The sequence below is a fragment of the Leptodactylus fuscus genome, chromosome 3 (assembly GCF_031893055.1).
Source record: "Leptodactylus fuscus isolate aLepFus1 chromosome 3, aLepFus1.hap2, whole genome shotgun sequence".
Classification (NCBI taxonomy): Eukaryota; Metazoa; Chordata; class Amphibia; order Anura; family Leptodactylidae; genus Leptodactylus; species Leptodactylus fuscus.
Genome location: NC_134267.1, coordinates 72,217,538 through 72,237,637, shown reverse-complemented (window position 1 = coordinate 72,237,637; position 20,100 = coordinate 72,217,538). Strand labels below are relative to the sequence as shown.

The 20,100-nt window shown below is 45.4% G+C and overlaps 1 protein-coding gene across 1 annotated transcript in view; it reads right to left on the bottom strand.

Moving 5' to 3' along the window:
- LOC142197490 (protein unc-93 homolog A-like) overlaps positions 1-19,445 on the bottom strand; it is a 74,936-nt gene extending 55,491 nt beyond the window's left edge. Inside the window, exon 1 of the mRNA XM_075267790.1 lies at positions 19,314-19,445. Within this exon, the coding sequence (XP_075123891.1) occupies positions 19,314-19,400 (87 nt within the window). The 5' untranslated portion in view covers positions 19,401-19,445. The remainder of the gene's footprint in view (positions 1-19,313) is intronic.
- Positions 19,446-20,100: the final 655 nt, after the last annotated feature.

Genomic DNA, 20,100 nt, shown 5'->3' with positions numbered 1-20,100 from the left:
TTTATTTATATAGAACCATTAATTCGATGGTGCTTTACATTTGGGGGTTTATATACAATACACAATCTATGAGGGAAGGGGGAAAGAGACAGAAGGAGAGGGGGGAGGCTGTTCAGATGGTGGTGTGGTGATAGTGTTATTGTAGGTTGTAGGCCTTCCTGAATAGGTGAGTCTTCAGGGCCTACTTGAATCCTGTGATTGTGGGGGTCAGTCTTATGTGTCTTGGTAAGGAGTTCCAGAGTATGGCGGATGCGCGGGAGAAAACTTGGAGACAGTTGTGTGAGGAGCGGATGAGAGCTGAGCGGAGTAGAAGGTCTTTGGAGGATCTGAGGTTACGTGTGGGCAGGTAACAGGAGATTAGTTCAGAGATATATGGAGAGGACAGGTTGTGGATGGCTTTGAATGTTAGCGTTAGTAGCTTGAACTCAATTCGCTGGGCTATGGGTAACCAGTGGAGGGACTGGCAGAGGGGAGCAGCCAATGAAGATCAGGGGGAGAGGTGAATTAAACGAGCAGCACAATTTAAGATGGACTGGAGGGGGGTGAGGGTGTTTGCTGGGAGTCCATGGAGAAGGGTGTTGCGGTATTCTAAGCGGGAGATTATGAGGGCCTAGACGAGCAACTTAGTGGTTTCAGGGGTGAGGAAGGAGCGGATTCGATGGATGTTCTTGAGTTGGAGGCGGCAGGAAGTGTTGAGGGTTTGAACGTGTGGCTTGAAGGATAGGTCGGAGTCCAGGGTTACCCCAAGGCATCGGGCCTGTGGGACAGGGGTAACTGTGGTTCCATTAACTTTGATAGATGGGTCAGGTGGAGGGGCCATACGGGTTGGGGTGAAGATGATGAACTCTGTTTTCTCCATGTTGAGTTTGAAAACCATGAGATTCTATGAGTTGGCCCAGGCCAAGGGTGTAGATGAAGTACAGGAGGGGTCAAGGGACGGAGCCTTGGGGGACGCCTACAGAGAGAGGGTGTGGTGAGGAGGTGGTGTGTGAGTGGGAGATGCTGAATGTGCGGTCGGTTAGGTATGAGGAGATCCAGGAAAGGGCCAGGTCTAAGATACCAAGGGATGGCTAGCCTGCCAGCTGACGATCTTCCAAAAGGGATCATGTTTTTTTTTCCCTCTTTCCTATGTGCTCCATTGCTTCTGTGGTTTGCTGCATGCTGTAATAAATCACTGTAAACTGCTGTCCACACTGAAGCACCAGCATTTGCCAAATAGCCGCTCAATGTGTGCTTCATCTTACAGCCATGAAATGATAGAGGGGGAGAGAAAACCATAACTTGCCTTGGTGAAGTTGGGAGTGGGAAGTGGTCTAGTGTGGAGATGGCAGATGGAACCCATCTGAAGTTGAAGTTAGGCCTTCACTCACAATGTGATGTCAGTACTAGAAAGCCTTGCTGTAATCACCAGAAAAGGCACCGAAGTTTATGATTCCAACCACATTGCATCTGCGTTTCAACGTGTCTATTATGATTTATATAGCTTAAAATCAGAAGCCCACCAATACGGAAATCAAAGATACAGAAAGATGTGGGAGTTATCGGCCCATCTCTCTACTGAACGAACATATCGAAATTTAGGTTTTCCTTCCTCATTTGATCCATCCTAATCAAAGTGGGCTTATACACAGACAAGGTAACCACAATTCCATGGTACTCCATGTTATATTCTTTGCCAAATAAAAAAAAAAAACTTCATCTTATCTTTCTCTGTATCTTTGCATTTCATAGGTTGATCTGGTTTTATATGGAACTTATTCTTAGGAGATTTGGCATATTTGAAACCTTTCTTAAAGCTATCATGTCATTATACAGTCACTCTAGTGTCTGACCCATTCCCTTTTACCAATGGAACAAGACAGGGGTGCCCATTTTCACCTACTATCTTACTACCACCTATTAACCAATCCCCCAGAAGCCTTCTCCCCACTGTTAGATTAATGGAATCAGTTTGGTTCACTCTGTAAATTATGCCAAATCAGAAGCTTTTAATATGTCAGTCCTTGCCAAGCTGAATCACTTAATTTTAGATTTTTTTCTTCCCCTTTAAATGGCAACCGACCAGATTATTCATCTAGGTATCCAACTGACTATTGAACCTAGTCCAATATTTCAGGCTAACTACCTACCCACAATCTCCAAGAATAAGATCCTTATGCTCTCCTTCCCTTTGCCATATGTTTCCTGGATAGGCATGCAAAAAATCTGCTTAGCTCTTTTATTTTTCCCAAACTATTATATTTGCTGCAAATTATTCAAATTTCTCTTCCAAAGTAAATTTTACAGAAGGTCAGGTTACTTATCTATGGAATGGTAAAAAGCCTAGGTTTCCTTATGACAGACTGAAATAACATAAATCTGCTTGTGGCAGGGGCTACATGGTAGCTCAGTGGTTAGCACTGCAGCACCAGAGTCCTGGTGTTCAAATCCCACCAAGGGCAACAAAAAAAAAAATGTCTGCAAGGAGTTTGTATGTTCTCCCTGTGTTTGCATGGATTTCCATCCCATATTCCAAAACACATACAGTACTGATAGGGAAAAATGTACATTGTGAGTTCTATATGGGGCTCACAATCTACATTAAAAAAAAAAAAAAAAAAAGTCTGCTGGTGGCTACGGCCTCCCAGACATGTTCTCTTATTACCAGACTGTTCACCTGAAAAACTGGATACAAGCTGCTAGCCCTGCATCTACCGGTTTACAAACTTTGGTATTAAAAGATACCCTGACTAGAGATGAGCGAACACTAAAATGTTCGAGGTTCGAAATTCGATTCGAACAGCCGCTCAATGTTCGTGTGTTCGAACGGGTTTCGAACCCCATTATAGTCTATGGGGAACAGATACTCGTTAAGGGGGAAACCCAAATCCGTGTCTGGAGGGTCACCAAGTCCACTATGACACCCCAGGAAATGATGCCAACACCTCTGGAATGACACTGGGACAGCAGGGGAAGCATGTCTGGGGGCATCTAACACACCAAAGACCCTCTATTACCCCAACATCACTGCCTAACAACTACACACTTTCCACATTCAAAAAAACCTCTATCAAAGTGGGAAAATACCTGGAAACCTTCTTTACTCCCCAAATGGATGGACACAAACCCCAATTTAAGCTCAACAAACAGTAACAACCACCCCTTTAAATCACGTTCCCCATGACAACCACAAATGGAATAGGCAATGGGAATTCCAAAAGCCCTCACCCTTAACTGTCATTTTGAGTGTGTGTGTGTGTGTGTGTGTGTGTGTGTGTGTGTGTGTGTGTGTGTGATGTGGTAAGACCTTCCAAAATTCACTTTTCTAGCCCTTAACATGAGCCCTTCCAAACAAAGTTACATGACCTTAAGCTGAGCTACCAGCAGAGATTGAGGCCCTTGGCATGAGTAGAGCCTTGCACCAGCAGTGTTTTTGGCACTTAGGGTGAGTTGAGCCTTGTACCAGCGTGTGTCCCTTAACATCAGGCGGGCCCTAAGTTCTGCGCTTTGCACAAAAGTTCCACATTAACTAGGCTGAATGGTACAAAGATTAGTAGGCCCGAGAACCAGGAACAGGTCTTGCAATGGCTGTCGGATAACGCTTAAAGCACATTGTCCACCAGCCAGTCAGCCTCTACCTCCTCTTACCCAACAGTCTTGTCCTCCTTCCACCCAAAATTCCCAATCTTCCCAGAACAATAACCCCAACTGTCCCTGCTCCCCAGAGCTGTTCTCCCTTCCTTTGACTGTACCGCAACCTGCCCCTCCATTTCGCGATTCCACGGACCTAACAGACGAGTATCTGTGTCCAGATGCTCAAACACTAGAGTCTCCTCCATTCCATCTCCGGTCGATTTGGTGGCGGATGACCAGCAACCCACCCTCATCGACGACGATGAGACGCAGTTGCTGTCAGGGCAGCCAGTTGACATGCGCATTGTGCAGGAGGAGGAGGCGAGACAGGAGTTGGAAGAGGAGGTGGTGGATGACGAGGACACCGACCCCACCTGGACAAGGCAGATGTCAAGCTGGGAAAGTAGTGTGGATGTTGAGGCAGGTTCAGCACCAAAAAGGGTAGCTAGAGGCAGAGACATGTCCAGAGGCAGAGGTCAGCTGCTTTGCCGAAGCCAGGCCAGACCCGGAATGTCCGAAGATGTTCCCTTTTGTACCCAGCCCAGAAAAACTCCCCCATCGAGGGCACGTTTCTTGAAGGTGTAGAGTTTTTTCAAGGAATGCGCCGAGGACAGATATAGTGTCGTCTACACAATTTGCCTCTCGAAATCGAGTAGGGGCCCTGAGAAGAGCAACCTGTCCACCACTTCAATGCACCGTCATTTGGAATCCAAGCAATGGAATCAGTGGCAGGCAGCAACGGCAGGACAAACGTCGCCCGCCGTTCATGCCACTGCCTCTGCTCACAGTGCTGGCGATGCACTCCAGAGGACGAGCCAGGACATCACTTCATCTGCCTCCGCCACTTTGTTGACTTCTCCCTCATCCTCCCCTGTTTCTGTCTTATCTCCTTCTCCTGCACCATCAAAGGCACCATCAGGCGCTTCTTTACAACAACCCACCATCTCTCAGACATTGGAGCGCCGGCAGAAATACACCGCTAACCACCCACCCACGCAAGCCTAGAACGCCAACATCGCTAAACTGCTGGCCCAGGAGAGGTTGGTGTTCCGGCTTGTTGAAACTCCCGCCTTCCCGGACCTGATGGCAACTGTGGCACCTCACTATGCCGTCCCTAGCCGTCTCAACTTCTCCCGGTGTGGCGTCCCCGCCTTGCACCAGCACGTGTCACTCAACATCAGGTGGGCCCTTAGTTCCGCGCTTTGCTGCAAGGTCCACTTGACCACCGACACTTGGACAAGCGCCTGTGGTCAGGGATGCTGCAGTGCTTATCTTTAATGACAGGCAGGGTGAATGTGGTGGAGTCTGTTCCAAGTCTGGAGTCTGGTGCAAACTGGGGTGGCCTATCTCCTCTCCCAGGCCAAAATTCATGGCAGGAGTAGACTGAAACCCTACGACGCTGCAACCTCCACCACAGCTACTAGTGGCAAACGCTAAAACACTGGTGTGGGGAGACGTCAGCAGGCGGTGCTGAAGCTCATCAGCTTGGGGGACAGACAGCACAGTGCCTCCGAGGTCAGGGATGCCATCCTGGCTGAGATGGCATTTTTTTTTCCCTGCTACACCTGGGGCCTGGCATTTTTACGCCTGTGATAATGGCTGGAACCTGGTAGCGGCTCTGGAGCTTGCCAGCCTCCAACACGTTCCATGTTTGGCCCACGTCTAACCTAGTGGTGCAAAGTTTTTTAAAAACATACCCAAATGTACCGAAGCTACTGTTGAAAATGCGGCGCTTGTGCGCCCACTTTTGCAAGTGCACAGGAGTCGCTGCTAGCCTAAAAACACTCTAGCAAGGCCTACATCTGTCCAAACACAGGCTGTTGTCCGTCATTCACACACGCTGAAACCCTACAATACCATATCTTGAGCAGGGTGTGTGAGCTGCACAGACCTTTGATGGAGTTCCATCTACAAAACCCAAGGGTTCCTCAAAGTCAGCAACCAAAGTTTCTGCACCATGAGTTTCCAGGGGTGGCAGAGTTATGGCTAGGGGAAGAGGCATGGATAGGGATGATGTCTAGGGGCAAAAGCAGTGTGGATGTGGAGGCAAGCTAAGCAGGAAAAACTGGGGGTACAAGCTAAGGCATGGACTGGGGTGATGTCTAGGGGCAAAAGCAGTGTGGATGTGGAGGCAAGCTAAGCAGGAAAAACTGGGGGTACAAGCTAAGGCATGGACTGGGGTGATGTCTAGGGGCAAAAGCAGTGTGGGTGTGGAGGCAAGCTAAGCAGGAAAAACTGGGGGTACAAGCTAAGGCATGGACTGGGGTGATGTCTAGGGGCAAAAGCAGTGTGGATGTGGAGGCAAGCTAAGCAGGAAAAACTGGGGGTACAAGCTAAGGCATGGACTGGGGTGATGTCTAGGGGCAAAAGCAGTGTGGATGTGGAGGCAAGCTAAGCAGGAAAAACTGGGGGTACAAGCTAAGGCATGGACTGGGGTGATGTCTAGGGGCAAAAGCAGTGTGGATGTGGAGGCAAGCTAAGCAGGAAAAACTGGGGGTACAAGCTAAGGCATGGACTGGGGTGATGTCTAGGGGCAAAAGCAGTGTGGATGTGGAGGCAAGCTAAGCAGGGAAAATGGTGGCTAGAGGCAAAGGGATGTCCATAGGCAGCAAGGGCAAAGATGCAAAACTCTCCCGTTTCAAGAATTTTCCTGACTTGTTTCCCCACAAAACATTCCTGGGAGGAGGGCTGAAACACCACCCTCCTCCTCCGCCGCTGTTAGATTGACCCCAGCTACGAGCTGAAAACGCTGCAACACTGGTGTGGGGAGACGTCAGCAGGCTGGGCTGAAGCTCATCAGCTTGGGAGACGGACAGCACATTGCCTCTGAGGTCAGGGATGCCATCCTGGATGAGATGGCAATTTGTTTATCCCCGCTGCCCCTGGGGCCAGGTTTTTTAGCTTGTTGGAGGGCTCTGGAGCTTGCCAGCCTCCAACACGTTCCATGCCTGGCCCACATGTTCAATGTAGTGGTGCAATGATTTTTAAAAACATACCCCAAATTAGCTGAGCTAAGGGTGAAAGTGCGGCACTTGGACACCCACTTTCCCAAGTCTACAGTACCTGGAGCTAGCTGCAATACACTCCAGCAAGGCCTACATCTGCCTGAAGCACCTACTGTTGTGCGAGGTCACCACACGCTCTAACCCTAGATACCGTATGTTCAGCAGGGTGTGTGAGCAGCAGAGACCTTTGATGGAGTACCAGCTACAAAACCCAAGGGTTCCTCAGAGTCAGCTCCCTCACTTTCTGCACCATGAGTTTCCATGGGTGGCAGACTTATGGCTAGAGGCACAGGCATGGATAGGGGTGATGTGTAGGGGCAAAAGCAGTGTGGATGTGGAGGCAAGCTAAGCAGCAAAAACTGGGGGTACAAGCAGCCGGTGACATCATCACTGACAAGCACAGCTGTCTGTCAGCTGACAGGCTGACTTTCACCAAAATGAACAGACAATGGATAGACTCATCATATACATGTCAGTTACATGACAAATTTAGTGCAATTTGCAAGTCCAAGATGGTTTGGAGATCTGCGGAGAGGAATCTCACCACCTCTTGCGGGTGCCATCATTTGGAAGGCAAGCCCTGGGCTCAGTGGGTGAGAGCAAGCGCAGGATAATCGTCGTTTGGCCTGGCGGCCACTGCCTCTTCCACTGTTGACAGGGCTGGCGCTGCAGTCCAGACCAGGAGCCAGGACACCTCCACATCTGCCTCTGACACTTTGGGGAGTTCACCCTTATCCTCACCTTTTCCTGCCATTTCTCCTTTTGCCCGCGCCATCATGCGCCTCTTCCCAGCTCCCAAGCCTTTCATTTCATGCTAAAGTACAGCGCAACCCACCCACATGCCCAAGGCTTCAACGGCCTCATCTCAAGAAATCTGGCCCAGGAGATGTTGGAATCCCGGCTGGGGGACACTCTGCCCTTTTTGGGCAGAGTGTCTACTGCGCCACCGCACTGTGCCATCCACACCAGCACTTTCCCCCAAACATGAGGCGGTCCCTAAATTCAGCGCTTAGCCCTAAAGTTCCATGTGACCAGTTACGAATGGACAAGTGCATGCGGACAGGGACGCTAACTTTCAATTTGGGCACAGTGGTTGAATGTAGTTGAGGCGTGGACCGGGTCGCAAAATGTGGTGGCCTGACTTGTCTCCCCACACAACATTCCTGGGAGGAGGGCTGAAACACCACCCTCCTCCGCTGTTAAATTGACCCCAGCTACGAGCTGGAAACGCTGCAACACTGGTGTGGGGAGACGTCAGCGGGCCGTGCTGAAGCTCATCAGCTTGGGGGCCAGACAGCACACTGCCTACAAAGTGAGTCATGCCATCCTCGATGAGACGGCAATGTGGTTTTTGCCACTGCACCTGGGCCCAGGCATGTTGTCATGTGTGATAATGGCCGTAACCTGGGATTGGCTCTGTAGCTTGGCAGCCTGCAACATATTCCATGCCTGGGCCACGTTTTTAACTCATTGCTGCTAATCTTTTGAAAAAGGTACCCCAATGTTCCTGAGCTACTGGTGAAAGTGTGGCGCTTGTGCGGATAGTTTTTAAAGTGTATAGTTGCCGCTGCTAGCCTCTATGCACTCCTACAACGCCTGTACCTGCTGGAACAACGGCTGTTGTGCGACGTCTCCACACTGCTGGCACTAAACATATCATGTGTTGAGCAGAGTGTGTGAGCAGCACAGACCTTTGATGTAGTTCCAACTCCAAAACCCTCGGGTTCGTCAAAGTCAACTCCCTCACTTGCTCAACCATGAGTGGCCATGGGTGGCAGACTTATGTGAAATCCCATCCCATCCATTGCACTGGACACGAAACATTAGCATGCGCTCAGCACAACTTCGGATATGGCAGATGCGTTAAGCAGGGTGCAGGGTACAACACAGACCAGGCCCGAGCACCAGGAACAGGTGTTAGAAATACTGCAGCATCTGCCATTTCCTTCCAATTTTGGGGTTTTGGACCCGCCACCGACTTGTCTGGACCTAAGTGGGGATCATGAGACACAGTTGCCATCAAGGCAAGCTGTGGTCATGTGCGGTTTGCAGTAAGGGGGCAGTGCGCAATTGGAAGAGGAGTTGGTGGATGACGAGGCCACCGACCCCACATGGACAGGGGTGATGTCTAGGGGCTAAAGCAGTGTAGATGTAGAGGGAAGCTAAATCAACAAAAAACCTGGGTAGAAGCAAAGGCATAAACTGGGGTGATGTTTAGGGGTGAAAGCAGAGTAGATGTGGAGGGAAGCTAAGCAGCAAAAACAGTGGGTAGAAGCAAAGGCATGCAAAACTCTACCCTGTTGGAAGACTTATTCCTAGGTCTGGAACACGTTAATGGCCCCCCTGGACAAATTACTGCCACTCAGGGGCCTAGTGTCACCAGGAGGGACAAGTATAGGCGCATGTTGTGGGAATACCTGGCCGACACCAGCTCTGTCCTCTCCGATCCCTCTGTGCTCTACAGCCTAAACTTATTTTCTCATCTTTTTTTTCTGAACTGCACATCTCTTGCCTGCTTCCTTTGGGATCTTAGAAATGGTGGTCCACTTCCACAGATGGTAACTTCAATAGACAGTGTAACGGGAGTAGCTGAGGGATCGCTGTCTTAACCACTTTTTGGCACAAAATTAACTTCCAAAGCCAAATATGGTGCAAGTATATGATGCAAGGACACCTACACACCTATCTCTGACACATTGGGGAGTTCACCCTCATGCACCCTTTTGGCCTGCACCATCATGCGCCTCTTCCCAGCCACTCCACATTTCCCAAGCTTTTCATTGCAGGCAGAAGTACAATACAACCCACCCCCATGCCCAAGCCTGTAACAGCCTCATCGATAAACTGCTGGCCCTGGAGATGTTGGTGTTTGTTTATGCTTCTGGAGACCCAGGCCTTCCGTCAGCAGATGGCAGCTGGGGCACCTCCCTATGCTGGGCCTAGCCGTTACTACTTCTCTTGGTGTGCTGTCTCTGCCTTGCGCCTGCATGTGTCCCATAACATCAGTCGGGCCCAGAGCTCTGCGCTTTGCTGCAAGGTCCACTTGACCACCGACACATGGACAAGCGCCTGTGGTCAGGGATGCTGCAGTGCTTATCTTTAATGACAGGCAGGGTGAATGTGGTGGAGTCTGTTCCCCGGGTGCAAACTGGGGTGGCCTATCTCCTCTCCCAGGCCAAAATTCATGGCAGGAGTAGACTGAAACCCTACGAAGCTGCAACCTCCACCCCAGCTACTAGCGGAAAACACTGTAACACTGGCATGGGGAGATGTCAGCAGGCCGTGCTGAAACTGATCAGCTTGGGGGACAGACAGCACAGTGCCTCCGAGGTCAGGGATGCCATCCTGGCTGAGATGGCATTTTTTTTTCCCTGCTACACCTGGGGCCTGGCATTTTTGCGCCTGTGATAATGGCTGGAACCTGGTAGCAGATCTGGAGCTTGCCAGACTCAAACACGGTCCACGCATGGCCCACGTTTTCCAACTTGTTGGTGCCATGTTTCTTTGAAACCTACACCATTGTGCCTGATATACAGGTCAAAGTGGGGCCATTTTCGTAAGTGAGAACTAGCCTCTGCTAGGCAGAAAACATTCAGAGCACACTCCTCTCATCTTCGCACCGTTGGCTGGCGGAGGAAGACGAGGGGGTTGGAGTGGCATCTGATGTCCCTATCCCACACGAGGCTAGAGGGTGCACTTCAGTGCATCCCATTGCTTCACCACAAATGGTGTGAAGGGGAGTGGAAAATGGAGGAAATGGAGAGTGACCCTTACAGTTGGGGCCAGCAAAGGCATGCCAAGTAACACACTGGCACACATGGCTGACTTCATCTTGGGTTGCTTTTCAACACATATTTCACATCATGAAGAACAAATAATACTGGATTTTTTCAAGCCTCGAACCCCGGTCTAGGTCTAATGTCTGTTCCTTTCTTATATTAGGGGAGAGGGAAAAAAAATTACTTCAGTGATACGTTTAGCGTACATAGACTGACTATTAATGTGTATCCCACTTAGTGTTGTTAGGGTTACACACCGTCACAACCTGGCTAAAGCTTCTATAGCTGTTAATAAAGTCAACATAACTTTACGGTATCCAAAAAGACAGCTGGTACCGACAGAGAGCAAGACAAATGTCACCCAAAGCTGTGAGCTCTGAACACCCACAGTGACTTTGGCGTCATCATCATTATAAGGGAGCGGGTGGTAATAAATAACTTGACAGTGCCTAAAACCCAAAAAGCTTATACAACTATATTTACATTAAGATACACAAATGAAACTTTTCAGTAGCATGTCATGAGACAAGCTGATAAGCTCTTCCTTTGTGCAGTGCTATTTGAAAGTTAAACGCTGCCTTTATTTTAATTCTGGAGAAGGTGCAGACATTAGATTTAGAACATGTTGTCTTCATTGTCCAAATCCTCTATATAGGTAACGTGTTTTTCGGGCCGAGCTGTCTGGGAACGAGCTGGTGCAGCACTGACAACCTGGGTGAATATGGCAAGAGCCTGAGATGTAGGGTGAATGAATCCCCAAATTATTTGTGGAATTCCCAGTGAGACAATGGCACTGTATACCAGTAGCAAAAATTGTGGGTGCACGTAACCCCCATATATTCTTTGAATTCCCAGTCAGACAATGGCACTATATACCAGTAGTAAAAATTGTGGGTGCACATAACCCCCATATATTCTTTGAATTCCCAGTGAGACAATGGCACTGTATACCAGTATTAAAAATTGTGGGTGCACATAACCCCCATATATTCTTTGAATTCCCAGTCAGACAATGGCACTGTATACCAGTAGTAAAAATTGTGGGTGCACATAACCCCCATATATTCTTTGAATTCCCAGTCAGACAATGGCACTGTATACCAGTATTAAAAATTGTGGGTGCACATAACCCCCATATATTCTTTGAATTCCCAGTCAGACAATGGCACTATATACCAGTAGTAAAAATTGTGGGTGCACATAACCCCCATATATTCTTTGAATTCCCAGTCAGACAATGGCACTGTATACCAGTATTAAAAATTATGGGTGCACATAACCCCCATATATTCTTTGAATTCCCAGTCAGACAATGGCACTGTATACCAGTAGTAAAAATTGTGGGTGCACATAACCCCCATATATTCTTTGAATTCCCAGTCAGACAATGGCACTGTATACCAGTATTAAAAATTGTGGGTGCACATAACCCCCATATATTCTTTGAATTCCCAGTCAGACAATGGCACTATATACCAGTAGTAAAAATTGTGGGTGCACATAACCCCCATATATTCTTTGAATTCCCAGTCAGACAATGGCACTGTATACCAGTAGTAAAAATTGTGGGTGCACATAACCCCCATATATTCTTTGAATTCCCAGTCAGACAATGGCACTGTATACCAGTATTAAAAATTGTGGGTGCACATAACCCCCATATATTCTTTGAATTCCCAGTCAGACAATGGCACTGTATACCAGTAGTAAAAATTGTGGGTGCACATAACCCCCATATATTCTTTGAATTCCCAGTCAGACAATGGCACTATATACCAGTAGTAAAAATTGTGGGTGCACATAACCCCCATATATTCTTTGAATTCCCAGTCAGACAATGGCACTGTATACCTGTATTAAAAATTGTGGGTGCACATAACCCCCATATATTCTTTGAATTCCCAGTCAGACAATGGCACTGTATACCAGTAGTAAAAATTGTGGGTGCACATAACCCCCATATATTCTTTGAATTCCCAGTCAGACAATGGCACTGTATACCAGTATTAAAAATTGTGGGTGCACATAACCCCCATATATTCTTTGAATTCCCAGTCAGACAATGGCACTATATACCAGTAGTAAAAATTGTGGGTGCACATAACCCCCATATATTCTTTGAATTCCCAGTCAGACAATGGCACTGTATACCAGTATTAAAAATTATGGGTGCACATAACCCCCATATATTCTTTGAATTCCCAGTCAGACAATGGCACTGTATACCAGTAGTAAAAATTGTGGGTGCACATAACCCCCATATATTCTTTGAATTCCCAGTCAGACAATGGCACTATATACCAGTAGTAAAAATTGTGGGTGCACATAACCCCCATATATTCTTTGAATTCCCAGTCAGACAATGGCACTGTATACCAGTAGTAAAAATTGTGGGTGCACATAACCCCCATATATTCTTTGAATTCCCAGTCAGACAATGGCACTATATACCAGTAGTAAAAATTGTGGGTGCACATAACCCCCATATATTCTTTGAATTCCCAGTCAGACAATGGCACTGTATACCAGTATTAAAAATTATGGGTGCACATAACCCCCATATATTCTTTGAATTCCCAGTCAGACAATGGCACTGTATACCAGTATTAAAAATTGTGGGTGCACATAACCCCCATATATTCTTTGAATTCCCAGTCAGACAATGGCACTATATACCAGTAGTAAAAATTGTGGGTGCACATAACCCCCATATATTCTTTGAATTCCCAGTCAGACAATGGCACTGTATACCAGTAGTAAAAATTGTGGGTGCACATAACCCCCATATATTCTTTGAATTCCCAGTCAGACAATGGCACTGTATACCAGTATTAAAAATTGTGGGTGCACATAACCCCCATATATTCTTTGAATTCCCAGTCAGACAATGGCACTGTATACCAGTAGTAAAAATTGTGGGTGCACATAACCCCCATATATTCTTTGAATTCCCAGTCAGACAATGGCACTATATACCAGTAGTAAAAATTGTGGGTGCACATAACCCCCATATATTCTTTGAATTCCCAGTCAGACAATGGCACTGTATACCAGTATTAAAAATTGTGGGTGCACATAACCCCCATATATTCTTTGAATTCCCAGTCAGACAATGGCACTGTATACCAGTAGTAAAAATTGTGGGTGCACATAACCCCCATATATTCTTTGAATTCCCAGTCAGACAATGGCACTGTATACCAGTATTAAAAATTGTGGGTGCACATAACCCCCATATATTCTTTGAATTCCCAGTCAGACAATGGCACTATATACCAGTAGTAAAAATTGTGGGTGCACATAACCCCCATATATTCTTTGAATTCCCAGTCAGACAATGGCACTGTATACCAGTATTAAAAATTGTGGGTGCACATAACCCCCATATATTCTTTGAATTCCCAGTCAGACAATGGCACTATATACCAGTAGTAAAAATTGTGGGTGCACATAACCCCCATATATTCTTTGAATTCCCAGTCAGACAATGGCACTGTATACCAGTATTAAAAATTGTGGGTGCACATAACCCCCATATATTCTTTGAATTCCCAGTCAGACAATGGCACTGTATACCAGTATTAAAAATTGTGGGTGCACATAACCCCCATATATTCTTTGAATTCCCAGTCAGACAATGGCACTGTATACCAGTATTAAAAATTGTGGGTGCACATAACCCCCATATATTCTTTGAATTCCCAGTCAGACAATGGCACTGTATACCAGTAGTAAAAATTGTGGGTGCACATAACCCCCATATATTCTTTGAATTCCCAGTCAGACAATGGCACTGTATACCAGTAGTAAAAATTGTGGGTGCACATAACCCCCATATATTCTTTGAATTCCCAGTCAGACAATGGCACTGTATACCAGTATTAAAAATTGTGGGTGCACATAACCCCCATATATTCTTTGAATTCCCAGTCAAACAATGGCACTGTATACCAGTAGTAAAAATTGTGGGTGCACATAACCCCCATATATTCTTTGAATTCCCAGTCAGACAATGGCACTGTATACCAGTATTAAAAATTGTGGGTGCACATAACCCCCATATATTCTTTGAATTCCCAGTCAGACAATGGCACTATATACCAGTAGTAAAAATTGTGGGTGCACATAACCCCCATATATTCTTTGAATTCCCAGTCAGACAATGGCACTGTATACCAGTATTAAAAATTGTGGGTGCACATAACCCTCATATATTCTTTGAATTCCCAGTCAGACAATGGCACTGTATACCAGTAGTAAAAATTGTGGGTGCACATAACCCCCATATATTCTTTGAATTCCCAGTCAGACAATGGCACTGTATACCAGTATTAAAAATTGTGGGTGCACATAACCCCCATATATTCTTTGAATTCCCAGTCAGACAATGGCACTGTATACCAGTATTAAAAATTGTGGGTGCACATAACCCCCATATATTCTTTGAATTCCCAGTGAGACAATGGCACTGTATACCAGTAGTAAAAATTGTGGGTGCACATAACCCCAATATATTCTTTGAATTCCCAGTCAGACAATGGCACTGTATACCAGTATTAAAAATTGTGGGTGCACATAACCCCCATATATTCTTTGAATTCCCAGTGAGACAATGGCACTGTATAGCAGTAGCAAAAATTGTGGGTGCACGTCACCCCAATATATTCTTTGAATTCCCAGTCAGACAATGGCACTATATACCAGTAGCAAAAATTGTGGGTGTATATAGCCCCAATTCTATTGCTAGGGGACTTGCAGGGTATTTCTGAGGTGAAGGTGGGGGGGCACACCGTTGGAACGGGGATTTGGGGTGTATATATGGGGTATACGGGAATACACTGTCAGTGTGTTCCATTCAGGATCCTGGGAAAGCTGGGTTGCGGCGATTGAGCCTGTCAGTGCCACGTTACACTGACAAGCTTCTCCCTGGAATTGAAGTTATATGTAAGTCCAATATATTCTTTGAATTCCCAGTGAGACAATGGCACTATATGGCAGTAGCAAAAATAGTGGGTGTATATAGCCCCAATCCTATTGCTAGGGGACTTGCAGGGTATTTCTGGGGTGAAGGTGGGGGGGCACACCGTTGGAACGGGTATCGGGGGTATATATCGGGTATACGGGAATACACTGACAGTGTATTCCATTCAGGATCCTGGGAAAGCTGGGTTGCGGCGATTGAGCCCGTTAGTGCCACGTTACACTGACAAGCTTCTCCCTGGAATTTAGCTCTTATAAGAGCTGTTGGTTGTCTTCTCCTTCCTATCTAGCCTGTCCCTGCCTACCCAGAATCTAACCCCTAGCTAACTGGACGGAAACCTCCGTCCCCGGTGAATTGCAAGCTCAGAATGACGCGAAGCTGGGCGGCGCTGTTCTTTTAAATTAGAGGTCACATGTTTTCGGCAGCCAATGGGTTTTGCCTACTTTTTTCAACGTCACCGGTGTCGTAGTTCCTGTCCCACCTACCCTGCGCTGTTATTGGAGCAAAAAAGGCGCCAGGGAAGGTGGGAGGGGAATCGAGTAATGGCGCACTTTACCACGCGGTGTTCGATTCGATTCGAACATGCCGAACAGCCTAATATCCGATCGAACATGAGTTCGATAGAACACTGTTTGCTCATCTCTAACCCTGACTCATGGACTCCTTTCCCAACTTGGGGGCCTAAACTTGCTCCACAAGACCGATAACTCCATTCTAAAACATCACTACTTTCTAAGGTTTTACTGACAAATTCCAACCCCTACTCACCCCAAGCTACTCCCTGCCTTGAAGAACCTCCCACACGTGTAGTCCCTATTATTCTCCAGGACACTTAGATATTTACATAAGACAGTGGGTGACAAATGCAGGCTGCTTACAATTTTGCCATTTCCATTTCTTACAATCAACAGAATTTTTGGCTAATTATGGGACATTCTGAAATAATTCCTCCTTATCTACAAGTCCTACCTGGTTGGAGAATTTGATGATGATCTTAAATTGAAATTATTAATATTCATATCCCTTTCTCTGCCCTCATATCAAACCTGCATATATTGGAGCCTGAGAGAGGGATCTTAACCTTAGCTTCTTAGAACAAAAGTTAACTGAAATCCATTCTCATTCCCACGGTTTCTCAAAATGTATAAAGATCTAAGAGAACCTCATAAACTTATGACCAAGTGGTATAGATCACCAGTCGTATTAAAATCAATGAGCCATGCCCTACTGATACATGCTGGAAATGTGGATTGGGCCAAGGAACACTAAGCCATAACTTTTGTCACAGCCCCCTTATCAGGGCTTTTTGAGACCTTGTCCTCTAATGTTAACCTACAACATAAAAGAAATTGGTTCCATTGGGAAGAAGTGCTGTCTGGCGGATATTGTCTTGTCATAGCAGAAAGGTTCATTCCCAATAGTTGTGATTTGGACTCATTAACTTTGTAATACGAGAGCGCCAAATGTGGATAGAATCTCAGAGACAATAGGAAGGGAATTCTCAGGTTGTGACAGTGTGAGCATTACACTGTAAGCAAATAAGATGATTCTATGATCATATACTTCTATTTAAATCCCAGAGATTGCAGAATGACATCTAAAGAAATCGCTAAAGAAAAGATCAACAGGAACGGGACAACATGAGAAGTGCTGTTTGATATTTAAAAGGGCTTAGATAATGCACCATTTGCTAGGACTTCGGTTGAAGGAGATGTGTACAAGGCTGAGATGTCTGCAAGAATAGGACCAGAAAAACCAAATTGGCTTAATATGTGAAAAAAAACAACAAAACAAAACAAAAAAATAAACAAGTGAATCCTATTAAACTCCTTCGTCACATCCAAACAGAGGAGCTGTTGTGGTCCGTGGATTAAAGAGACACAAGGCATCTAGTCTTGTCTGGCGCCTGTCTCCCCTTGGTGAAACCCACTTGTTCACCTTTTATAAGAGTGGGTACTATGTCTAATAAACATTTTGCTATAAGTTTGGTGTATAATTTAACATCTGAGCTTAATGTTATGGGGCGATAGCTGCTGGGTAAGGTAATCTCTTTACTTGGTCTTGGCAGAGTTATAATGCTTGCCGCATGAGAAGGTGACAGGCAGAGTGTTGGAATATCGCTATGTCTCCCCAAGGTTTTTCACCTACGTTTACTAATCATTCAGTCCAGTAGAGGTATTCAATATACCTCAGTCCAGCTGTGAGAGCTCAGCTCACCAATAAGCCATGTATATAGATTTTGTGCTTGAGTTCCAGAGGATAAATCTACTGTTAACCAAATGTATTTATATTAGGGGAAGCTTGTAGATAGTGATGGTCGCATGGTCCTTCCATGTGATGTTGCCAATGTCACATTGTGTAACCAGATGGGGAAACCAGTTATCCACTTTAAACATATCAATATTAGTCTACTTCTTGTAGCAAGCAGAAAAGAATGTAAAATCCCTTTCAGCGTCATGCAGGCACCGCAACAATGTAATGAAGCCAAGGACCCAAGGGGAAGGGCTGTTGTCCCAGTATGGTATATCCATTGAGACATCATAAATAATATTTAGGTCTCCACAGAGGAGAAGTTTGTCCTTGGCTCTTAAGTTTCCTCATCAAAAAGTTAAGAAAGGATGTTGGTGAGGAGTTTAGGCTGAAGCTGTAAAATTCTTCTTAAATTGAGATGGCTGTAGGAAAATGCAGTCAATAAATATCAGGAAGCATGAGAAGTTCAGCATTCCCCCCTCCCCAATATAATAAATAAATTACTGTCTTTAATTATAGTCATGCTGAGCAGAATAGCAAATCTTGACATCTCCTCCTGCCATTGAATATTCCATCCTTTCAATAATCTGTCCTATCACAATAGTATGGAATGTCTCAATTTCCAAATACTGAAATTCCAAGGATCTGGGATTTTGTTTAACGGCAGGTTCCCCAGTATGAATGAAGCCATACATTCAGAGAAAATGCTGCTGTAGGTCTGCAGAGATGTTAATCAGAACTTGACTTATCATTGCCACAGCAAAAATTATAATTGTTCAGCACACTGAAATGTATCAGAAATAGTTGCTTTCATTAAAGAAACAGAAAAAAAAGAAGTTGACATTTTTTTCCCAGTGTTATCTGGTGAGTTCTGCAACTGCTCACCAGTGGTTGTCTCTGAATCTTTCCTTTGCAGAGGCTGAAATCCACGAGTACAAACCTGCAGCTATATAACTGACATGCTGAAGGTTTAAAAACACTTGGATGTCACATTATTGAACAGTAATTTTAATATCCATTTATTGGTGCAGTTACATTTATGTATTCAAAACACTGTTATTCACACACATATGTATACATGTGTTTTTGAAAATTGCAACATGACAATTTTGGGTGCGGAATCGCAAGCGATTTTATTGCCGTCTTTATTAGATATATTTCACTTAGCCTTCGGCTGGTTGCACACTACCATGTGCTTCTGGCCAGCTGTGAATGAAAGGCACGGGCAGTGCATGGGGGACACGCGGATATCTTCCTTTTGCCGCTTGTGCATTGGCCATGCCTTTTTCATTAATTGAACAGGAGATACGGAAGCAGGGCCACAAAATAGGACAGGAATAGGACCTGGTCTATATTTTGCAGCCTGGACTGTTGGCCTGCACACATAGCCATGTAATTCACGGTCATGTGTATGGGCCCATAGAAATGAATGGGTCAGTGTGCTATCCAGGATAAACATGGATAGCACGCTGATCTCAGCCATGGTCATCTGCAAGAGGCCTTAGCCTAAAGTTGTATCTTCTATGTGTAAGCCTCTACTATATGTTTATGCAGATGAATTCCTCATGATTACTTTTTAAATATGCTTGGAGAATTTAAATGCTCTGTATTATATTGATCTATGAGAAGATCCAATTTCTAAAGAAGTAACATTTAGTTGAACAGTTTAGTAAACAATTTACCTACCTGCAAACTCTGAAGCCCTCCAAAAGCTGTAAATAACAGCAAAAATCCAAACGATACCACAAGAATATTCTTTAAGTGTCTATCCATTCTTCTTCAGGTTTTTACTCTCTTCTTCCAATGCAGCTTGATGTTGTGAGGTGCAGAGTGTTTGTTACTATCTTGTGAAATATTCTGGACTTGGAACATGAAAAAATCAGCGATATTCAAAATAGTTACTGATTAGCTTGTTCTACAATAATATAGAACAAAAGGGCAAATGGTTGCAGACAATTTTAGTTGATATAGAACAAGGGTTGGCAACCTTTGGCACTCCAGCTGTTGTGAAACTACAATTCCCATCATGCACACTTGCTCTACTGTTCTCGGAACACCCATGGAATAGAATGGAGCATGTTGGGAGTTGTAGTTTCACAGCAGCTGGAGTGCCAAAGATTGCTGACCCCTGATATAACGCATTTGTTTATTTGGACTAAAATAAGACAATGGATTTAAATCATAATAGTTGGGGTCCCATTACAATGGGTGTAATGCAAATAAATGTGATACTACATGTTAAATATGTATAGCTAAGCTTTTCAAGCATGGCAATCTAAGGGGCCATTCACATTGAGTTTTCTGGCGAAGGAGCTGATGCCGAATCCACGTCAGAATCTGCACGTAAAAAAAGCTTCTCGTTGACTTCAATGGGTTCCTTTTTTCCGCATGGAAAAAAGGAACCCATTGAAGTCAATGGGAGGCTTTTTTTCCTCGTGCGGATTCTGACGCAAATTCCGCTTCAGATCCTGCA